We start from the raw sequence: 18214 nt of genomic DNA, 5'->3' as shown, positions 1-18214 counted from the left end.
GGTGTTGGACTCCGTGGTTTGTGGTTCTCAAGCTCTCATCAAAAATAACATTTAGCCAAGTGCTGGGAACACACTGCAGAGGTGTGGGGAAGGGGATCTTTTGAGCTCTCTGCCTCCTGTGGGATGCCTTATAAGGTCTCTGGTGGAAGAACTGTTGAGCCATCCGTCTAGGCTTGTATTATCGTTGGTGGAATTTTCTCTTTGGGGCAGTTGTATATTCCCAGGGAGCGGATGGTGGCCCTGGAGTCCTTTAAAGTGCATAAGGACTCATCCATCTTTGGATTGAACAGATGAATCTCAAAGGGTAGGTCCTCACTGGGGTTGTGAATCTCCCAGGGAAACCCCAAAGCATGGAGCCAAGAGTCCCTGCATATCATGATGACAGTAGCCATTGCCCTGCAAGTTGTATCAGCTGTTGTTAGGGCACACATGTGGACCAACAGACTCTGCTTTCAAAACACTCCACCTCTAGGTGCACAAAGTGCGTACATCCCCACAGTGGAATACAGCTAGGGATCAGCTCTAGAAGAAGAATGCTAAATATGCTGAAATATCAGGTCCCAAGTGTCTCAAATTGGACACCCAAATTGAGTGGATACCTTTGACTTTAATCTCTTTATGCCTCCATTTCCCATCCATAAAACGGGGATAACCCCCCCTCATTTTAAAGGGGAGTTGTGAAGATACATTCATTAATGTTTGTGAAGCACTCAGATACTGAAGTAATGAGCAGCATAAAAAAGCCCATGTGGAAACAATTCTGGCTTCCGCGCAGGGTTGGAACAGCAGTTGTCAGTGAGGTCTGTGGCCACACACTGAAGAACGAGGAAAAAACAAAAGATGGAACACCTGCTCACTAAGGCTACCTCTACACTTTGGGCTCATCAAACTAGCATAAGCCTAAAAGAGCAGTGTAGCCGCAGTAGCACAGGTAACGGCAGTGGAGGCATGGCTGCCACGCTGAGTACATACCCTCCAGTTTAGGCAGGTTTATATGTGGCAAAGCCATGCCTTGGCTGCTGCTACCAGCGCTACTGCAGGCACTGTTATTTATTCTCCCACTAGCACAACTCCGTATACATGCACAGGGAATCACACCCCTAGCTTGTAGTGCAGATGGTAGCCTAAGTGAGCATCACCCATTCTGTGCACTGGGTGAGGCAGGGGTCCTGTGGATGTGATCATGTCATTCAAGACTGTATCAGAATTCATCTGCGTGAAGGAGACAAATTAAGGCTGCACAGATAACCTTAATTCTGGCATTTCCTAACTTCTGAATGTTTGACTCTGCAACCTTACTAATGTTCCTTCACTGTAGCTTTGTGTGTGTGTGAGAGCACATATAGGCATGTCTGTCTACCAAAATGAATGACTGTGAGCACGTGCACCTGCCTGTCACGTGTTTCTCTTTCCCTCTTTCTCTTCTTAGTCCAGTCTGTCTTCATTTTATACCAACCCTGACAGCCACAGGAGCGCCATTAATTTGTGCATCTGATTTCTCTGGTCCAAAGCAGGTTGGCCTCCCGCTATAAAACCAAGGGAGTCGCAGATTGCAAAGCCAAGATGACCTGCTGGGATTGTCTAGCCCAGGGGTGGCCAAACTTACTGACCCGCCAAGGTGCATCCAATGATCTTCAGAAGTTTGAGAGCCGAGGCGCACCTGTTGGGATCCAGCCCCTTGAGAGGCACCTGCCAGGGCTTGGAGTTTCAGCCCTGCTCCTGCTGAAGCCCCGAGCCCCAGCAGGCACACCCTGTACGGCTGAAGCCCTGAGACCCACCTCCCCACTGGGCAGAAGCCCCTACCTCACCACCCTACTGCAAGGCAGAGGTTCTGAACTTCCCCCAACCCAGTTTGGTAGGTAGAGAATGGGGGAGGGGTGCAGGGGGGTCCAAAAGCCGTACTTCAACTGTAAAAGAGCCACATGTGGCTCCCAAGGTCTAGTCTGAGCTCCTGTGTGATGCAGGACCTAGGACTTCCCTGAATTAAAATCGTGTGAACTAGTGCATCTCTTTGAGAAAAAAGTGTCCAATCTTCATTTAAAACTTGCCAGTGACAGAGAATCCCCCACAGCCCCAGGTAAGCTGGTCCAGTGGTTGGTTATCCACTGTTAAGGGTGAGAAAGGGGATGATGGCCAAGCAGAGCCAGGCAGGGAGGCGAGATGGGGTGACAGACAGACACACGGGGTTAAGGTGACACACCCCAGTCACTCACCTCCACTTCACACTCATACTCGGAGGCGTCGAGCAGGTTCACCCTGCAGGTGGCACTCTTGAGCTTCTTGGCAATTTTCTGGGGGGATTTCTGGGTCTTGCTGGGCGTGGTTTTCTCAGACAGACCATCTGTTTCGCTGTAGTCCTTCTCCTCCAAATCCATGCCCTGGGGGATGAGAAACATGTGTTACCCTCCTGCACCCGCATGGGGGTCCGGCTGGTGTACCCTCAACTGCCACCAGGGAGCCATGGGGTTTGGGAGCTATCTCAGGATGAGGCATGCTGGGCTAGTGGGGAGCAGAAGGGGTAGGAGCCTCATTGTCCTCAAACTGGCTGATACAAAGAGACCCCTCTGGCTTTGGCCTGCACTGAGGGGCATGGGGGGGATCCCTGTGGGGAGTGAGGAGGGTCGGAAAACCAGGCAAAGGTTGAAGGAATCCCTCCCTCCTGGCCCCTCAGTGAAATGGGAGCTGGTGGGAGAGACCACAAGTGACCCCTCTCTCCCTGCACAGGAGGGGATGGCAGCACCATGGGAGTCCCTGCTTCCCTCATGGTGCTGGGCTGCGGCTCTCACTGGCACATTCCAGAGAAGAGGCATTTTCAAAGCCCAGCCTATTCACCACCACAGTTTGAACACCTCCTATCCCCGTGCATGGCCCAGCCCTCTTTCACCAGACTGCCAGTTGCTGAACTCTCTGCAGTGTATCACCACCTAGCTCCAGGGCTGGGGCCTATGCTGAATGGAGGGCTATAAAGAGGCAGGCGCTGAGCGCCATCCAGCTCTTCAGACCACCTGCCCTCACAGGAGATGAGCTAGCCAGAGCATGGCATGATAGTGCCAGGAGGTGCCAGCCCAGCTTCATCCTGCCTGTGCTCTGGGCCTGGGGGATTGGAAGCACAGCCTCTGAAGGATGAATCTGGCTGGCATCTCCTGAGATCAGGGGTTGAGGTCTGCCATGGAGAGATTCTCAGTGCACAGCCTGTTCCCTGGATTTTCCAAGAGATTTCCCATGTCTTCCTGCATGCCATGGAGCATCAGAAATCAGGGTGGGGCTGCAGGAAGAAAAGGAAGGTGGAGATCTGGGCCAGCCGGACGTCTCTCCCATACACCAGTGTTGATCAGAGTAACCCCATGGAGTTCAGCAGGGTCACTGTGCATTGACACAGGTGTAGCTGAGATCAGAATGCAGCCCTCAGCACACTGGCACTTGATACACAATAATGCCTGCCGGCAAATCAGTGCTTCCTGGGGCTTGGGTCACAGCTGTCTGACACTCCCTCAAAGTAATGCACTGAGTGGCCCACAGACGCCTCTGCTGAGATGATAAGATCTGTCTGCCCCACAGCAGCTGAAAAGACACAACCCTCATGTGCTGGGACTCTGGGTACCAAGCTCAGGCTCAGCAGCCCGGCACACCCAGAACTCCCTACAAGGGCAGTATGGAGGAATGGGTTCTCCGGGCAGCTGCACAGCAGGTGACCCTGGGAGGTGAATGATGCAGTGGCATCGTGAGCTCCCATTTCTCCTCCCCACATGGGGATTCAGGCCCCAATCAAGTCCTTGCTGCCCACATCACGAGACAAGGGAGGGTGCCAGACAGTGCTCTCTGCTGACTGGACTTCAAGCCCTGCTCTACGGCAAGTTTCAAATGGAAGCAAGCTTGGTGGGTTTCTCAGCCTACTCTCTTCTTGTCCATATGGGCCAGGGAGCTTTCCTCTCACCGCCCAGTCTGGACAAGGCAGACTGATAAGGCAGGGGTGGGGGCGCTTTTATCACCGCTGCCCATGCTGTGCCCATGCAGCTAAGGGGGTCAGGCACCCTTTTCAAGCACTACTCTCACGACACCCCGAGAAGCAACTTTTTCCTCCCCTGTGTTTTCCTCCCCCTCTTGGCCTTAAGCAGCTTCCAAGGTCTGGCCAACCAACCCAGGGCAAGCAGTGAGAGCCTCACCATGTGGCCACAGAAAGTGAGGACTCTCATGGAGATGGTAAGGGACCACATAAGCTCTGACTGCCCTTGCACCAGCTGCCTCTGCTCATCAGTGACCAACGGCTCTTTGCAATCACCTGCATTAGATATTTTCTGAGCCAACAGTCAAACCCTTTTGCTGCTTATCTCTGTCATTCTAGCACAGAGAGGCTCTTGGTCGGTAGGCTGGGGTGGGTCCAGGATGACCCCAGTGTGACTGAAAGCAGAACATGGCCTGTGGCCAATCACAGGAGATAAGACTGTGGGGACTGATTCTCCTATGGGGTTAAATGGCTTTTTCTTGGCAACTGGTGCCTAGCATGCACTGTGCATCCCCTCCACCTGCTGCAATTAGCAGCTATGTTGGGTTTGCTTCAATTATTTATCGGCTTGGAAATACTGCTGGCAATTTTCCCCTGGGCAGGATATGGATTGTCCCTTTCCACTGCAGCAGGAAAGGCCCTACCTCCTCTGGCAACACAACTGCCCTGGCCATGATAACTCTGACTCATCGGCCTGGTTAGATGTTTCCTCTGAGAAGCCAAGACTCCCCATCCTAGGTCGTAGATTCCAAGTCCTCTTCTCAGGTCATCACAGCTCCCCGTGGTCCTTTCCCCCAAGAAGCGACCCAGGGTATGTCTATACTGCAATGCAAAGTGGGACTGCAGCTTAGGCAGAGATACTCCCACTAGCTTTACCCACACCAGCACAGCTCAGCCTCGCAGGGCAGATGCTGTGGCACAGGCTTCGGCAACACGAATAGGTCCCTAGGGTTCCGGGAAGGCTCATATAGCATTTCCGGGCACCGGTAGTGTGAAATCTCGCTCCTCTCTCTTTGTGCATTGGCTGAGGCATGGGGCTTTCTTTCTGGCCCCTTTGGGAGTTATTTTCCAGAGGCAATGGAAAGGAGCACGGTCTGGGGACTAGAGAAGGGATGGCAGCTCAACCTCCTGAGTTAGTGTTAGTGGAGCTCTCTGTTGGCAGGTTAACGAACATGGAAGGACACTATACAGCACTTTTGGATGCAAGGCAAAGAGGAATCCTGCAGCCAAATGAAACTGCGAGATTATTTCAGTCTCTGATGAGCCAGGCTCCATTCTTCCATCCTGTGTCTTTGTCTGGCAGACAAACAAGGTCAGAAAAGTGACCCTGGGAAATGACACCTGTGAGCTGATTCTCCATCACAGGCTTCCTTCCTGAGTTGTCTCGCTCTGCTAGTAGGAACATGATGGCATTGCCAGCAGTTCAGCCATGTGTGATAGAAACAGAGCTCTGCCCCGCCTGCTTCAGTCACCAGCCTGGCTTAGGGAGTTGGCTGGGAGCAGGGCTGGTGGTAGGAGAGGTGGAATCGCATGGAGTGCCCTCCTCCACAACTGAACAGGCTTCACCAAGAGGTCTGAGAAATTCTTCTCAGTAAACCTCTCCCAGAGAAGCCTTCATCTGTGTGCGTGAGAAGAATTAGCTTGTCTGAGGAGACACAGGTTTAGCTCCCATTTCTGGTGCCACTCCACTCCAGCAGCTCAGAGCAGCAGGAGGGAATCCCCCAAGGACACAGTGAGATAGCTGCTCCACCGCACTCCCTCCTTTCCAGCTAGTAGAGAGGTGTCCGGGGCAGGGCTGGAGAACACAGGACTTTTACAGCAGCACAGGTTACAGCAGCCCTTCGGCAGCTTTGAGCTCTGCCAGGGATTGCATCAGTTCATCGAGGCATGTGGCTACTTGCCTCCCTCAGCCCCTGACCCTGCAGCTGGGTACGGGGACCTTGGCAGCTGCTCAGCAGCACTCTGTTTCCTGCACTGTCATGTTCCTTTGGGCTCCCAGCACTGCTCCTCACTCTCTACCTGGGGCTCCCAAAGCCATGACCCAGCGCTGGGCAAGACCGGCACTGGGGGGCGGGGTGTCTCTCCTGTTCTGCCCAGAGGGTGGATGGAGATAGCTCTGCTACTCTAATTGGGATGAGCAAGCTGAGTTTGTAAAGTGATGCTGATTGTGCAGAGTCCTGTAGCACTAGCCCCTTGTGGGGTGGGCTGGGGTGGCCTAGGGTGGGTCCCCCATTCACCCACTCAACAGGCACCAGCTACTCCAGCCTATCCCGTTATACAGCTTGGAGAGCTAAAGCAAAAGGCAGCTACTCTGGGCAGAGGCACAGACTGACTTGGTACACATCAGCTTCTGTACCACTCTCTAAACCCCTCTGCAGGGCAGATAAGCAAGAGGGTGTGTGGGCCATACACGCAGGGGGACCCAGCGCCATCAGTCTGCCCTGATGTGTGGATGTCTCCTAGACATGCACTTCCTGGAGTGGGTCTGAACCCCAGCACAATATGGCAGACAGCAGGCAGAGGCTGCTGAGTGGAGATCCTGGGGCCAGCTCCAGGCTGCGTGGTATCTCTGTGTGCAATGGCTGGATGGCTCCACTAGGCACTGCCCAATGGCAAATGGGGCAGCTGGCTTGTGTGAAGTTAATAATATCGTTCCTCACATCCTCAGTGTCCTCCTATTGGCTCAGGTGCCGAGAGGCTCAGGGAGACAGTGCCCAGTGGGTCTAATCACACTCTGCAAGGGAACTGTCTTTATTGGCAAGAGGGAAGGGGCCAGATGATGCCAGCCATGGAGACCAAAGGCCTCCACAGAACAGGTGCAGCGTGGGCAGGCTTTTCCCTGCCTGCCCTGAGAGCTCCCTCTAGTGGGGAGCTCAGACTCCACCTCCATCCCCTCCCTCTGCTGAGAGTGGCCACCGACAGGGTGGGCACCTGCCCGCTGGGACCAGGAAGCGTCCCACTCAATACCGAGCACTCAGGCCCATGGGTCCGAGCACCTCACTGGCACTCCCTGGCCCGCCACCCACTCACCGGCTCCGCACTTCTGGAGTCAGCCTGAGCTCTGGGCTTCTCGTTGGCCTCAGCTTCCCGGTTGTTGGCCGTCGGGCCAGAGCCAGTGGTCACCGTGGTTGGGCTGGTTGCTGCTGCCTCCAGCTGCTGCTGCGGGGGCTCCTCCTGGGCATTCTTCACGTCTGAGTCTGGGCCCGTCTCTGTCGTCATGGTGACTAATTATTCTGCAGCTGCATAGGTAAGGAGAAGGAGGAGAGAGAGAGGGAACTAAATGCCATCCTGGCCTTTGAAGCAATCTCCCCAGTGTCTGTGGGGAGGCACACACCCAGCAGCATTCCAGGTGCTAATGATTTCTTGGTAACAGCTACGCCAGGGGCTTCCAAACTCGATGACACTTTGCACGCTGACTGAGCCTGCTGTCCGGACACCTCAATAGCAGCCCCGCAAGTCCCCATCACAACAGGCCCTGCCAGGCTCAGCCTCTCCATGGAGCTTCACCCCACGGTAGGGAAATCACAGTCATACCCTTGATCGGTTACCAGCCCACGGTGCAGCCAGAAGATCACACTCACCAGCGCACTCCCTCCTTCCATTCCTTTAGCAGCTGCTCCTGGAGGTCAGTTCTGCAGGGAAGGACGGGGACGGGGGAAGACCCTCAGCCAGCATGCAAAGTGCAAGGGTGGGGTACATCTGACCAGTGCAGGGCTCTGCTGACTTGTTAGTCACTTGGAATAGGAAGAAGAACCTGAGCTGGAAGGGACTCTGGAACCAGCCCCTGGGCACAGGGAGAACCTGTGCTAGATTCCTGTGCCCTCCCGCAATGGGCTCTGGGACCAGCCCCTGGGCACGGGGAGAACCTGCGCTGGATTCCTGTGCCCTCCCGCAATGGGCTCTGGGACCAACCCACGGGCATGGGGAAAACCTGTGCTGGGTTCCTGTGTCCTCCTGCAATGGGCTCTGGGACCAGCCCCTGGGCACGGGGAGAACCTGCGCTGGGTTCCTGTGCCCTCCCGCAATGGGCTCTGGGACCAACCCCCGGGCATGGGGAGAACCGGTACTGGGTTCCTGTGTCCTCCCGCAATGGGCTCTGGGACCAGCCCCTGGGCACGGGGAGAACCTGCACTGGACGCCTGTGCCCTCCCACCATGGGCTCTGGGACCAGCCCCTGGGCACAGGGAGAACCTGCACTAGGATCCTGTACCCTCCTGCAGTGGACTCTGGGACCAGACCCTGGGCACAGGGAGAACCTGCGCTGGGTTCCTGTGCCCTCCCGCAACAGGCTCTGGGACCAGCCCCAGGGCACGGAGAGAACCTGCGCTGGATTCCTGTGCCCTCCCACAGTGGGCTCTAGGACCAGCCCCTGGCTCAGCGAGAACCTGCTCTGGATTCCTGTGCCCTCCTGCAATGGACTCTCCCTGGCCCTGTCCACAACCAGGTTTCCATGACATTTTCCCGCGCCGGTGCAGCCAGTGGCGAGCCCCTGGGTGAAGCACTCGCAAAGGCTGCTGTCAGCAGGGTCATTGCTGGGTGTCCTGTCCAGGTGCTGGAGCAGTAGTCGGAGAATGTCACAGAGCCCTTGGGGCAGACGCAGCCAGCGGGCCCTCAGGCAGCTGAGGGAGGGGCATGACACACAGCCTGTATGGGACCCTCACCTGGCCAGGAATAGGAGGTCTTGGCCACGTGACACAAGTTCTCCATTGCCCTGAGCTGGAGATAGAGAAGCCACGTGGCAATTAGCTTTCAAAAGCAGGGACTGCCTGTCCCTGAGCCCCGAATTTACAGCGTCAGGCCTAATGCAGCCTGTCCATTGTCAGGCAGGCTTAGCGAGATGGCAAACGCAGCTGAACGCAGTGATGGGGATTAACATCGTGGAGCCACTCAAATGACCAGCTTCGCTAATGAGTCCTCCACAGTAGGGGCCCTCATCTCCAATACAGCCAGCACTGTGGGGATCACAGCTCCCGGGGCCAGCAGATCCAGCTGCCCTGCTGAGAGATACTCCCACCCGCCGTGCTTCAGATCCACCACAATACAAGGGCCCCCTAAATGGAACCACTTCCCCAGCCCACCCCAATATATTCTTCTCTCCCTCCATCTCAAGTAACGCAGCTCAACCCAGCAGGCGGGAGATGAGCAGAAATCTGCCTGTGCCCTGCCACAGATTCACCCTCAAGTCCCCTGCTACCCCCAGACATGGATCCCAAGGATCAAAGGATCCATTCTTAAACTGCCCTGGGGCAACACAGGCCTTTTCATTTAGTGAAATTAGGGGACGAGTTGCAGGCATTTTCGGAGAACAATCCCTGCAAACGGAGCCCAAACCAAGGCCCAGGGGGCACTGAGCCCAGATCCTGGGACACCCAACAAGCAGGACACCCCAGCTGGCAGGCTGCCGGTGACGTCAGCACGTGGGGAGCATTTTAACTAGTGGGATTGCCTAAAAATGCCCAGAACGCCTGGACCACATTTCTAAATGGGGGTGGCTGCAGCCCCTTCGCAAAGGGGGATCTGATGCCCTGGGAATTAAAAGGGGAAGTCACTAGCCTGGAAGGATCAGAGGGGAGAGTGGGAATTCAAACTCAAAGCTAATAATCCAATAGATTCAGTAGAAAGCAACTTCAGCCCCACAGGTATTCAGGGCACTGACCTGGTATAGGGCCCCGGCTGCACCCTGGCCCAGGGTCTGGGGGGTGCCATGTTCCAACTGAGCTGACACAGGGCATCTTCCATGGCAAATTCATGTTCCCCACAACATGCAGTAAAGAAAAGCCCCCAGGGCTGCAGTCAGCCCGACCCTGATGCAGAACCATAGCGCACCTTCTTTCCCTGCTGTCTGACCCCACGGTGGGATAGTCCCCCTGAAGCACTGGGCTCCGTGAAATGACATGCATGAGGGCACAGTGCCAGTCTATGCAAGAGGCAGCTGTGTGCCCCCCGTGGTCCCTCCTTCCCTGGCAACAAGGGAGGAGGGAGAAAGCTTGCACTTGTGACGCCTGTCTGCAGGGTCCTGGGAGCTACGACCAGACACCCAGGAATGGGGCGCCTACGCTGACCATGCTTTGGCTTTGTATTCAGGCCTCTAATCCCAGTGACAGGCAGCAGCAAGTCTCCCAGCTCCAAAGTCACTCCTAGTTCCTCAGCGGCGCTGAGCAGCAAAGTGCTCTACAGGAGTCTCCCTAAGGCAGCAGTGAGAGGGCCCATCTCCAGCCTAGGGCCAGTGCTGCTCAGTGCAGCTGAGGGAGACAGGGGGCACTGAGCCCAGATCCCATACCTCACCAAAGAGGCTGTGCAATGAAGCATGCGCTAGCAAGCCCCACCTAAGCAATCAGCTCATGCCCTAAAGCACGAGATTTGAATAACCAAATCATTATCTGGGTTGGTGCAACTAACAGGGATCAGGAAACCACCCAGCCTTGCTCTGAAATCCGGCCCCCGCCCTACTCCTTAACAAGCTCCTGCAGGGCTGACTTCCACAGGCTGGCTACACCCTGCAGGGAAACCTGCTGCTTTTTAGCCGGCTGGTGACCAGAAGAGGGTGGAAAAACGAGGCCTGACCCGTTTTCACAAAGAGGTTTTTGATTTGGGTTGGTTTTGAATTTTGGAAAGCTCAGCTCGTCTTGCTCCTTTTGGCTGGAGGTCTCCGTGGAAAACCGGAGAACGAGTGGGATTCCGACCTGGCCAGAGAGTGACCTTATGAGCCCACAGGAGCGAAGGAGAGGAATTTTTAGTCAGACTGCTTAAAACTCACTTTGCTGAAGCCTATTTAATTCAAACACCTGAGACACAGCTGGGAAAAGGATCTCTTTGGGAGAGAATCGCCAGCCCCCAGCTCCTTCATCGGAGGCCTGAGGAACCTGCCACAGCTCCAGCAACAGAGAAGGAAGGCAGCACAGGGTAGTTTGATCTTTCCAGGTAAATCAGGGGGAGGGGAAAGAATCTTTAAAAGCCTCTTTCCATGGCACGAAGAAGTGAAACACAAAACAAAGGAACAAAACCAGCGTGTGCGTTTGAAACAGAGTTATTCCCCTTTTTCTGTCATCCTCTTATGTGCTGGGGCAATGTGCCCTTTGCAACGTTATCCCACGCGGCCCCTCCCCTGCCCCGGCTGGCGAAGCGGCTCAGCAATGGGCAGTAGTTAATTGCTTACATCACGACTTCCTCAGCGTGGATCTTAGGCCCAAGGTTTCAGGTCCAGATTTGGTGCTGCCCCAGCTCCACTCAGCTCATCAGGGAACTGGGAGATGCTCTAATCTACAGGGGAGGGCAACAGCCCCCAAAGGACCATCTGTCAACTGGGGTTTGCAGGAGCTCAGTTTGCCCCAGCCATGCCTCTGCCACATCCCTCCTTGCTCCAGCACGCCCTGCGCTAGGGGCTTGGGGAGGGTCATGTGGGAGCTGATTAGACCGGCCCCACTCCGCTCCAGGCTTCCAGGTCTTCTCGCTTCTGGACACTGTGCTGCTCCTCCTCCTCCTCAGTGTGATGTGTCCCTGTGCTAGCTCCCCAGCAGGTCCACAGCGTCCCACCACAGCCAACCCTGCCTGCCCACACCACGCCTGGGCAACCACCCAGGCTCAGAGGCACATGTTAACTGGACGTATTCAGACTGAAATTCTTCCTCCAGGACACGACCGCAGCTGAGAGGCCCAAGTGTAGGCTCTGGCCTTTCACACTGAGCTTCCAAAAAAGGAGCTCTGTCTACTGCAAGCAGAAGCCTTTCTGTGCTCCGTTCCAGGGGGCTTTTCCAAGGTACAGGCCACACCCTTCCAAGTAGCACCTAGCAGGTGTGAGAGAAGGTGGTGGGTGGAGGTTAGGGGTCATGACCGTGGTCAACTACATGTTGAGTTCAGCAGCCCGAGAGGCCAGAAATTCTTTCTGCTGGACGCCAGGTTGCACTGAGTGAAGGCAACTGTCCCACCCAGGTTAGGAAGCTACAAATAGGGACAGAGGGAAAGCCAGGCAGGGGTGGCTCCAGGCACCAGGGCACGCCTGGGGCGGCAAGCTGCGGGAGGCCGCCTGCCGGTCGCTGTGAGGGCGGCAGTCAGGCTGCCTTCAAAGGGTGCCTGTGGGAGGTCTGCTGGTTCCGCGGTTTCAGCAGCAATTCTGCGGCAGGTACGCCGAAGGTGCAGGACCGATGGGCCTCCTGCAGGCATGCCGCCGGATCTGCATTACCAGCGGACCTCCCGCAGGCATGCCGCCAAAAGCCGCCTGACTGCCGTGCTTGGGGTGGCAAAATACATATACCCACCCCTGAAGCCAGGGACCTATCTTCAAATACACTGTGGCCAAGGAGAGGAAAGGGCAACCATGCTGCTAAAAACATTAGGCTGTAATGATCACTGTAGGCTGGTCATTAGGGGTGACATCTTTCTAATCACACAAAACAGAATGCCCCTGCCCCGCCCCTTCTCTGAGGCCCCGCCCCTGCTCCCTCCCTAACTCTTCCCCACCCTCACTCACTTTCACTGGGGCTGGAGGTTGGGGTGCAGGAGGAAGTATGGGCTCTGGGCTTCCAGGAGCCACGAAGAGCTAGGGCAGGCAGGGAGCCTGCCTTAGCCCCAGGCCCCCCACTACACTGCTGTCCTGGGGTTTTACTGGAAAGCACCAAAGGCAGCCATATGTATGGGGCACTGGGCACCATTCTGAACTCCTCATCTGTCACTCTAAAGCAAGTGCCAGTGTCACCCAGGCTGAGGATAGGAAGATGCCACGGCTACAGCAGGGACCAGGGAAGGGAAGGTTGCATTTTAACAGTGCCTGAACCTGAAAACATTCCTTTTAGATTCCAGCTCTTCTGCAGGTTCCTAAACCTTTGCTCAGCTCAGGTGCAGGAAGCAGCATTAGATTCAAACAGAGGCTAAGTGTATGGCAAGGCAGAGCAGTATGACCTGCTGCAGACAGCGGAAGCCAAGGGGAATGGAGGGCCCTAGGAGAGGATATGGGATTTATCACTAAGGCCCATGGTGGGAGATCTCCCTAAGCTCAAGTGAGAGGCTTATGCTTTTGGAGCTGAAGGCCCAGACTGCTAGTCTGAGCTCCATGTATTATCTGCATGCAGAAATGCATATCCCTATTCCTTTAAAGGGGGCTCTCTGAGCCAGCCCGTGGCTCACCCTGGACTGCTTTGCACTGGATTCCATAGCAGTAGCTTCTGCAGACATACTGGGGTTCTAACGGGCTGTTCCCATGGGGGAGCTGAGTCAAAACCCCTCAATAATTAAAAACCAAAGCAGTGCTCTGAGAGCATCAGGCCAGGCCCGTGATGTAAGGGGCAGAGATCAAGCCATGGAACACTGATGAAACATCTGCAGGCACCACAGGTGAAATGCACTCAGCTCCACCAGCAAAGGTACATGGATCTCCAAGCACTCACTAGCCTCCCGCCTGGGGGCTGGGCCAGGGGTATCCAGAGCAGTGCCCTGGTCCTCATTCTCTGAGAGGTAGTGGGACACCTTGAAGCACCTGCCATGGTAAATCAGAGATAAATTCCCCCTCCTCCCCCAGCTGTTTGGGCAAGAAACCTCCTTACACATTCCCCACTTTGACCCAGGTCTCCCCACCCCCTTCTCAGGGATGGGCAGTTAACTGGCATAGTGACACAGGCCATCTGCCAGGAAACCCAGCTTCTTAGCCTCAGCCCACTCCTGGACACATCCCTGCACTGCATCGGGGGGTAGCCGACTCAGGCTCAGCCCTATTGGGCCGTGCCCTAAGGGACAACCAGTGCCTCACACCTTTTGGAATACACCTTCCCAACACCACTCAGACCTTGTCTACAGTGGAACTTCAGTCCCTGGCCTAGCGGCAGTCGGGAAATCATGTCCATACTAGGTGCTAGCAATGGTGCAGCTAAGCCAGAGGCTGTTGCCATGGCCTACAGAAGAGAGAGCAAGAGGGTCAGGTTAGGGCAAAGACAACTCCCAAGAAGTTCAGGCAGCAGACAGAATTGCTTCTTATTCCTCATGGCTCCGTTTCCACTCAAGCCTCAAATACGGCCCAACCCATGAAAGCAGATCAACATCACACCCGGCCCTTTCACCACCAGAGATTGGTGACATGAGTGAAATGAACTGTGTGGTCTGGACCATGCTCCCTGCAACCCATTAGTGGGTGCCACCAAGGGCCATGATTGGCTGTTTCTGTTCAGGAGGGATCCAGGTCTGGAATAACAGGGGGCTGCAGGGGCAGATTTGGGTGCATCAGCAGAGCTGAGTAGAGGCCCAGCTCTGGGGATGGTTAGCAATGATGTGCATAAGCAGAGCTCCATGTGTGCTCGGGCAGTAACCAGGGCTAAAAGAGCAGGGGAGGTAGATGGAGGGCTGGCTGAGCTGAGTGGGGAGGATTTGGTCCCCATGATGCGATAGCCAGCACAGTCCCATCTCTTCAGCTCCAGGCTTTCCCGGCACAATCCCCAAAGCGGCTGCAGGTCAGGCCTGAGCGTGCTGTGCTGCCACCCCATCCTCAAATCACCCTTCGCCCAAAGGCAAGATCTGTGAGACTTTAAACACCCTCCTCCATTAGGGAGGGAAACAGAGAGAGGAAGGACAGGACAAAAAGACAGTGTGATTTGATCAACGCCTCCTGGCTGCCACCCCAACCAGCTGAGCTAAACTAGCCAATAACTTCTCCCTGCCATAGAGGCCCCACTCCAGCTCCCCCAGCTCTGTGTGCTTTGGCTGTCTCTGCCCAGGGAGATGACATTGCTGCTGCTGGCAAGCTCCCTGCTGTGCAAAGGGGGTTCTGGAACGTACTACGCCGCGCCCCCTACTCCCTCCATGTTCTTTCACCTTCTCCCTCGATCCCTCCTTCCAGCCCTTCGCTCTCGCTCCCTTGCTCTCCTTGGCTTTTCTTCTCGCTCCCTGGGCTTCTGCCTTTCCCTGGCTCCCCTCTCTCCCCATCCTTCCGTCCTCCCACTTCCCATTGTCTCTTCCCCTGCCCACAGTCCGCGCGGCTCACAGGCAAGCAGGCTGTGTGGTGCTTTAATCACCAAAGTTCAAATGAAAGAATCCATTTAACAGCATTGTCACAGCTCATCTTCCGAGCAGCCCATGGGGCAGGCCTTGCCAGAAGGAGACACCGACCATTTTCTGTCTGCAGCAAAGCTGAGTCACTGGGTTTCACCTCCTCACCGTCCAGCACATACACACAAAGACACCCAAAACAACCCTCTCTGGGTAGGAAAGACTGTGCTTATTTTTATTAAAATATTTACCGTGTTCCCATCTCTGCCTCTCCAAGCTCTGCCCCACCCAAAGGATTTCTCATGCGCTCCAAGGCCTGTCCTGATTTCCCTCTCTAAAATGTCCCTATGCATCCATGTCAAATGCTGACAGGTGTGATAACATGTCTGGCCTCTAAGGGTATGTCTACACCGCAATGAAACACCTGGGGCTAGCAGCTGGCTCAGGCTGTGGGGCTGTAAAATTGTGGTGCAGCCCAAGCCTGGGGCTCTGGGACCCCAGAAGGGGGAGAGTCTCAGAGCCCAGACTCCAGTGCAAGCCTGAACATCTACACTGCAATTGTACAGCCTCACAGACCAAGTCAGCTTACATGGGCCAACCCAGGGTGTTTTATCGCAGTGTGGACATACCCGAAGAATACAGCCTTGAAAACAGTGAGCCTTTTATGTCCAGGAAAGCTATTTTGGGTTGGGGTGGTTCTTTTAAAAACAATGATTAGTTCTATTTCATTGTGTCCCTTGCCTGTCTGGGCAGTCGATAACATTGCTCCTGGGCCTTATCTCTGGAGCAATATAAAATACAGTCCCCAAACTCCCCAAGCCCTTTCTGAAATTGCTGTTCTGCAACGTATGCAGCACCCAGAGGACACAGGACAGGGGAGGTCATAGGTTAGTATCAGTAATTGTTCATATTCTGGTAGCTCCCAGAGAACACAGGCTGGGGCAAGGGGAGTGTGAAGGAGAGCTTGGAGAGAAATGGTTTTCCTGTTGCAGGGAAATTTTCAAGGTTTTGAATATTTTTCCCATCCCAAAGCAGGACAAAACAATCGAAATCTCGAACACTTTTGCAAACCGAAAATCTGAAAAACAAATTCTGTTCAAGTCAATGGAAACTGTTAGTTAATTTCAAAATGTTTCTGTCAAAGATTTGATTTTAAAGAATAAATTAACTTACACTCCAAAATAAAGTCGTTTCAAACCAAAAAATGCTTCACTTTTGGTTTCAAATCAATGTCACAACGTCCTATTTCAACAATTTCCAACCTTTTTTGGAAACAGGAAAAACTACACTTTCCCACTAAGAGTTTCTATCTCAACGCATCTGCATTTTTCAATAAAACAGCCTTCTCTCAAAACATTCTTGACCGGCTGGGGAATGAAGGGTTAACTTGCACTTGTGCAGGAAACCTGGCATAAGTCGCTTGGAACTTCACTACTCCCGAGCCAGGCAACCCTCCCAAACAAGTGCTAACAAACCTTTCAGATCACACTACTCCTGATCCCTTCAGTGTCCATAGCCCAGCACCCCCACTGCACAGCTCATCTCCCACAGGGAGAGCAGAGGCTTTTGGGCTGCCCATTACTGGCCACAGCAAGCACCTCTATGGTATTCCCGACTGTCCTTTTTCTACCCCCGCCGAGTCTGGAGCAGGTGTGACTGCCTCTGTAGCCGGTGTTCCTGCCTCATGCCCTGCAGTGACTCCTGCAGGGAGGGGTAGGTACTGCAGCTGCTGGGAGCTCTCTGTGCACACCAACACACCATTCCCAATAAGGCTGGCACAAGCCGTGAGAGAGCTGAATTCTTACTCTGCATTGAACCACGTCCTGTGAGCTATCCATGCTGTGGATTCAAATTCCATACTGACAGCTGACAGACAGCAGTGTTTATTTCTGGCCGTCAGAACTCCTGAAGCCGAGCCGCAGAACAGAGTGTGCACCTGGCCTGCTCCTCACCTGGCTGCAGGGCTGTGAGCACATTCACGTGTTTCCCATCCCCAAAGGGAACTCATTTCTTTTAGAGGCCAGTGCTACTGCAGAGGGGATCTTCACAGGGCACAAAAGCCTGCAAAAGAGAATGGCCCAAGGCTGGCGCATCAGACCTTCAGATATGGCAAACATCACAGCTATTCCTGCAAAGTAAACTCTGAGCACTCCTCTGCCTGCATTCCCACCTCCCTCCTCCTCAGCCCTGCTTCCTCTCCAGCCTGCCTAGCAGCTCCCCTCACAACCACCCAAAAAATAAGGCCAGCTGGATTGTCTGATGAGTTTCTTTCTGTTAGCATCTGGGCCAGAGAAGCTGTGAGACAAAGCAGAGTTATACAGGAAGTCAATTGACAGCTCCCCCAAACCTGGCACCTCCTGGCTGGTGGCTCTGGTGGGGGGTGTCACGAAGCAGCAATAGCTATGGGGCAGCCCCCAGCTAACTCCAGTCCCTGCCTCTCCCTGCAGAAGTCACCCATTCAAGGTAAAATCCTCTCTCCTGATACCTCCATGCTGTGGCCCAGGCTGCCTGCCCCCTACAGTCCCCCTTGGCACCTGCTCCCAGCCTCACTCCCTTGCCTCAGTCTGTCCGACCAGATTAGTTAAATATTGATGCGACAAGGTGGGGGGGCAGAGGAAGTAGTGGTCTGTGCCGCGCAGGCTGGGCACCCCTCCATTGGCAAACATGCCACAAAGAGGAGGGCTGCCCCTCCCAGCCAGTACACAACCAACTAGGGTGCCCAGAGCCAGGCTCCCAGTGTAGGAAGGCAGGAGTGGAAAGAAAGAGAGTGCTCATCTCCCTGCAAGGGAGGAATCTCCTCCTTACAGTCCACACAGTGCCTCTGAGCCCCTCTCCCTCCTTCCCCACATGTCCCATGAGACAGCCCCTCCCTTTCCCCCTCCCATTTGCCTGCCAGAGCCATGCCTCTCCCTTTCAGCGCTACCCATCCTGTGCCCCCAGCACCGTGCCCAGCCTCTTCTGCGGGCTGCAAACACTAGCGCTGTCTCCCCACCTCACAGCCATGTTGTTCATAAATAATGAGTGTCTGGCTTTTATCAGCTCCCTTCGCTCCAGGCTCAGCCATAAAACACCGAGAACCCCTGTGACGAAGACGCCGATGGCTGGCAGACCCGGAAAGCTGCAACCCTGGGCTCAGGCACACACCACCCAGCACTGCTCAGCACACTCTGGCGGTGTGGGGGGGTTGCAGATAACCGGGGGATGAATCTGCACAGGGCTAGCATTGTTATCATCTGTATTCCA

The 18214-nt window shown here is 54.9% G+C and overlaps 1 protein-coding gene across 12 annotated transcripts in view; it reads right to left on the bottom strand.

Moving 5' to 3' along the window:
- EPB41L1 (erythrocyte membrane protein band 4.1 like 1) overlaps nt 1-18214 on the bottom strand; it is a 161343-nt gene that overhangs the window by 57350 nt on the left and 85779 nt on the right. For all 12 annotated transcript variants that reach the window (XM_030533303.1, XM_030533308.1, XM_030533306.1 and 9 more), the window contains 2 exons: nt 7034-7242; nt 2214-2378 (listed from right to left, as the gene is read on the bottom strand). In XM_030533303.1, coding sequence (XP_030389163.1) covers nt 2214-2378; nt 7034-7222 — 354 coding nt within the window. In that variant the 5' untranslated portion in view covers nt 7223-7242. The remainder of the gene's footprint in view (nt 1-2213; nt 2379-7033; nt 7243-18214) is intronic.

Source organism: Gopherus evgoodei, chromosome 14 (genome assembly GCF_007399415.2).
Source record: "Gopherus evgoodei ecotype Sinaloan lineage chromosome 14, rGopEvg1_v1.p, whole genome shotgun sequence".
NCBI lineage: Eukaryota > Metazoa > Chordata > Testudines > Testudinidae > Gopherus > Gopherus evgoodei.
This window is presented reverse-complemented; position numbering and strand designations above follow the sequence as displayed.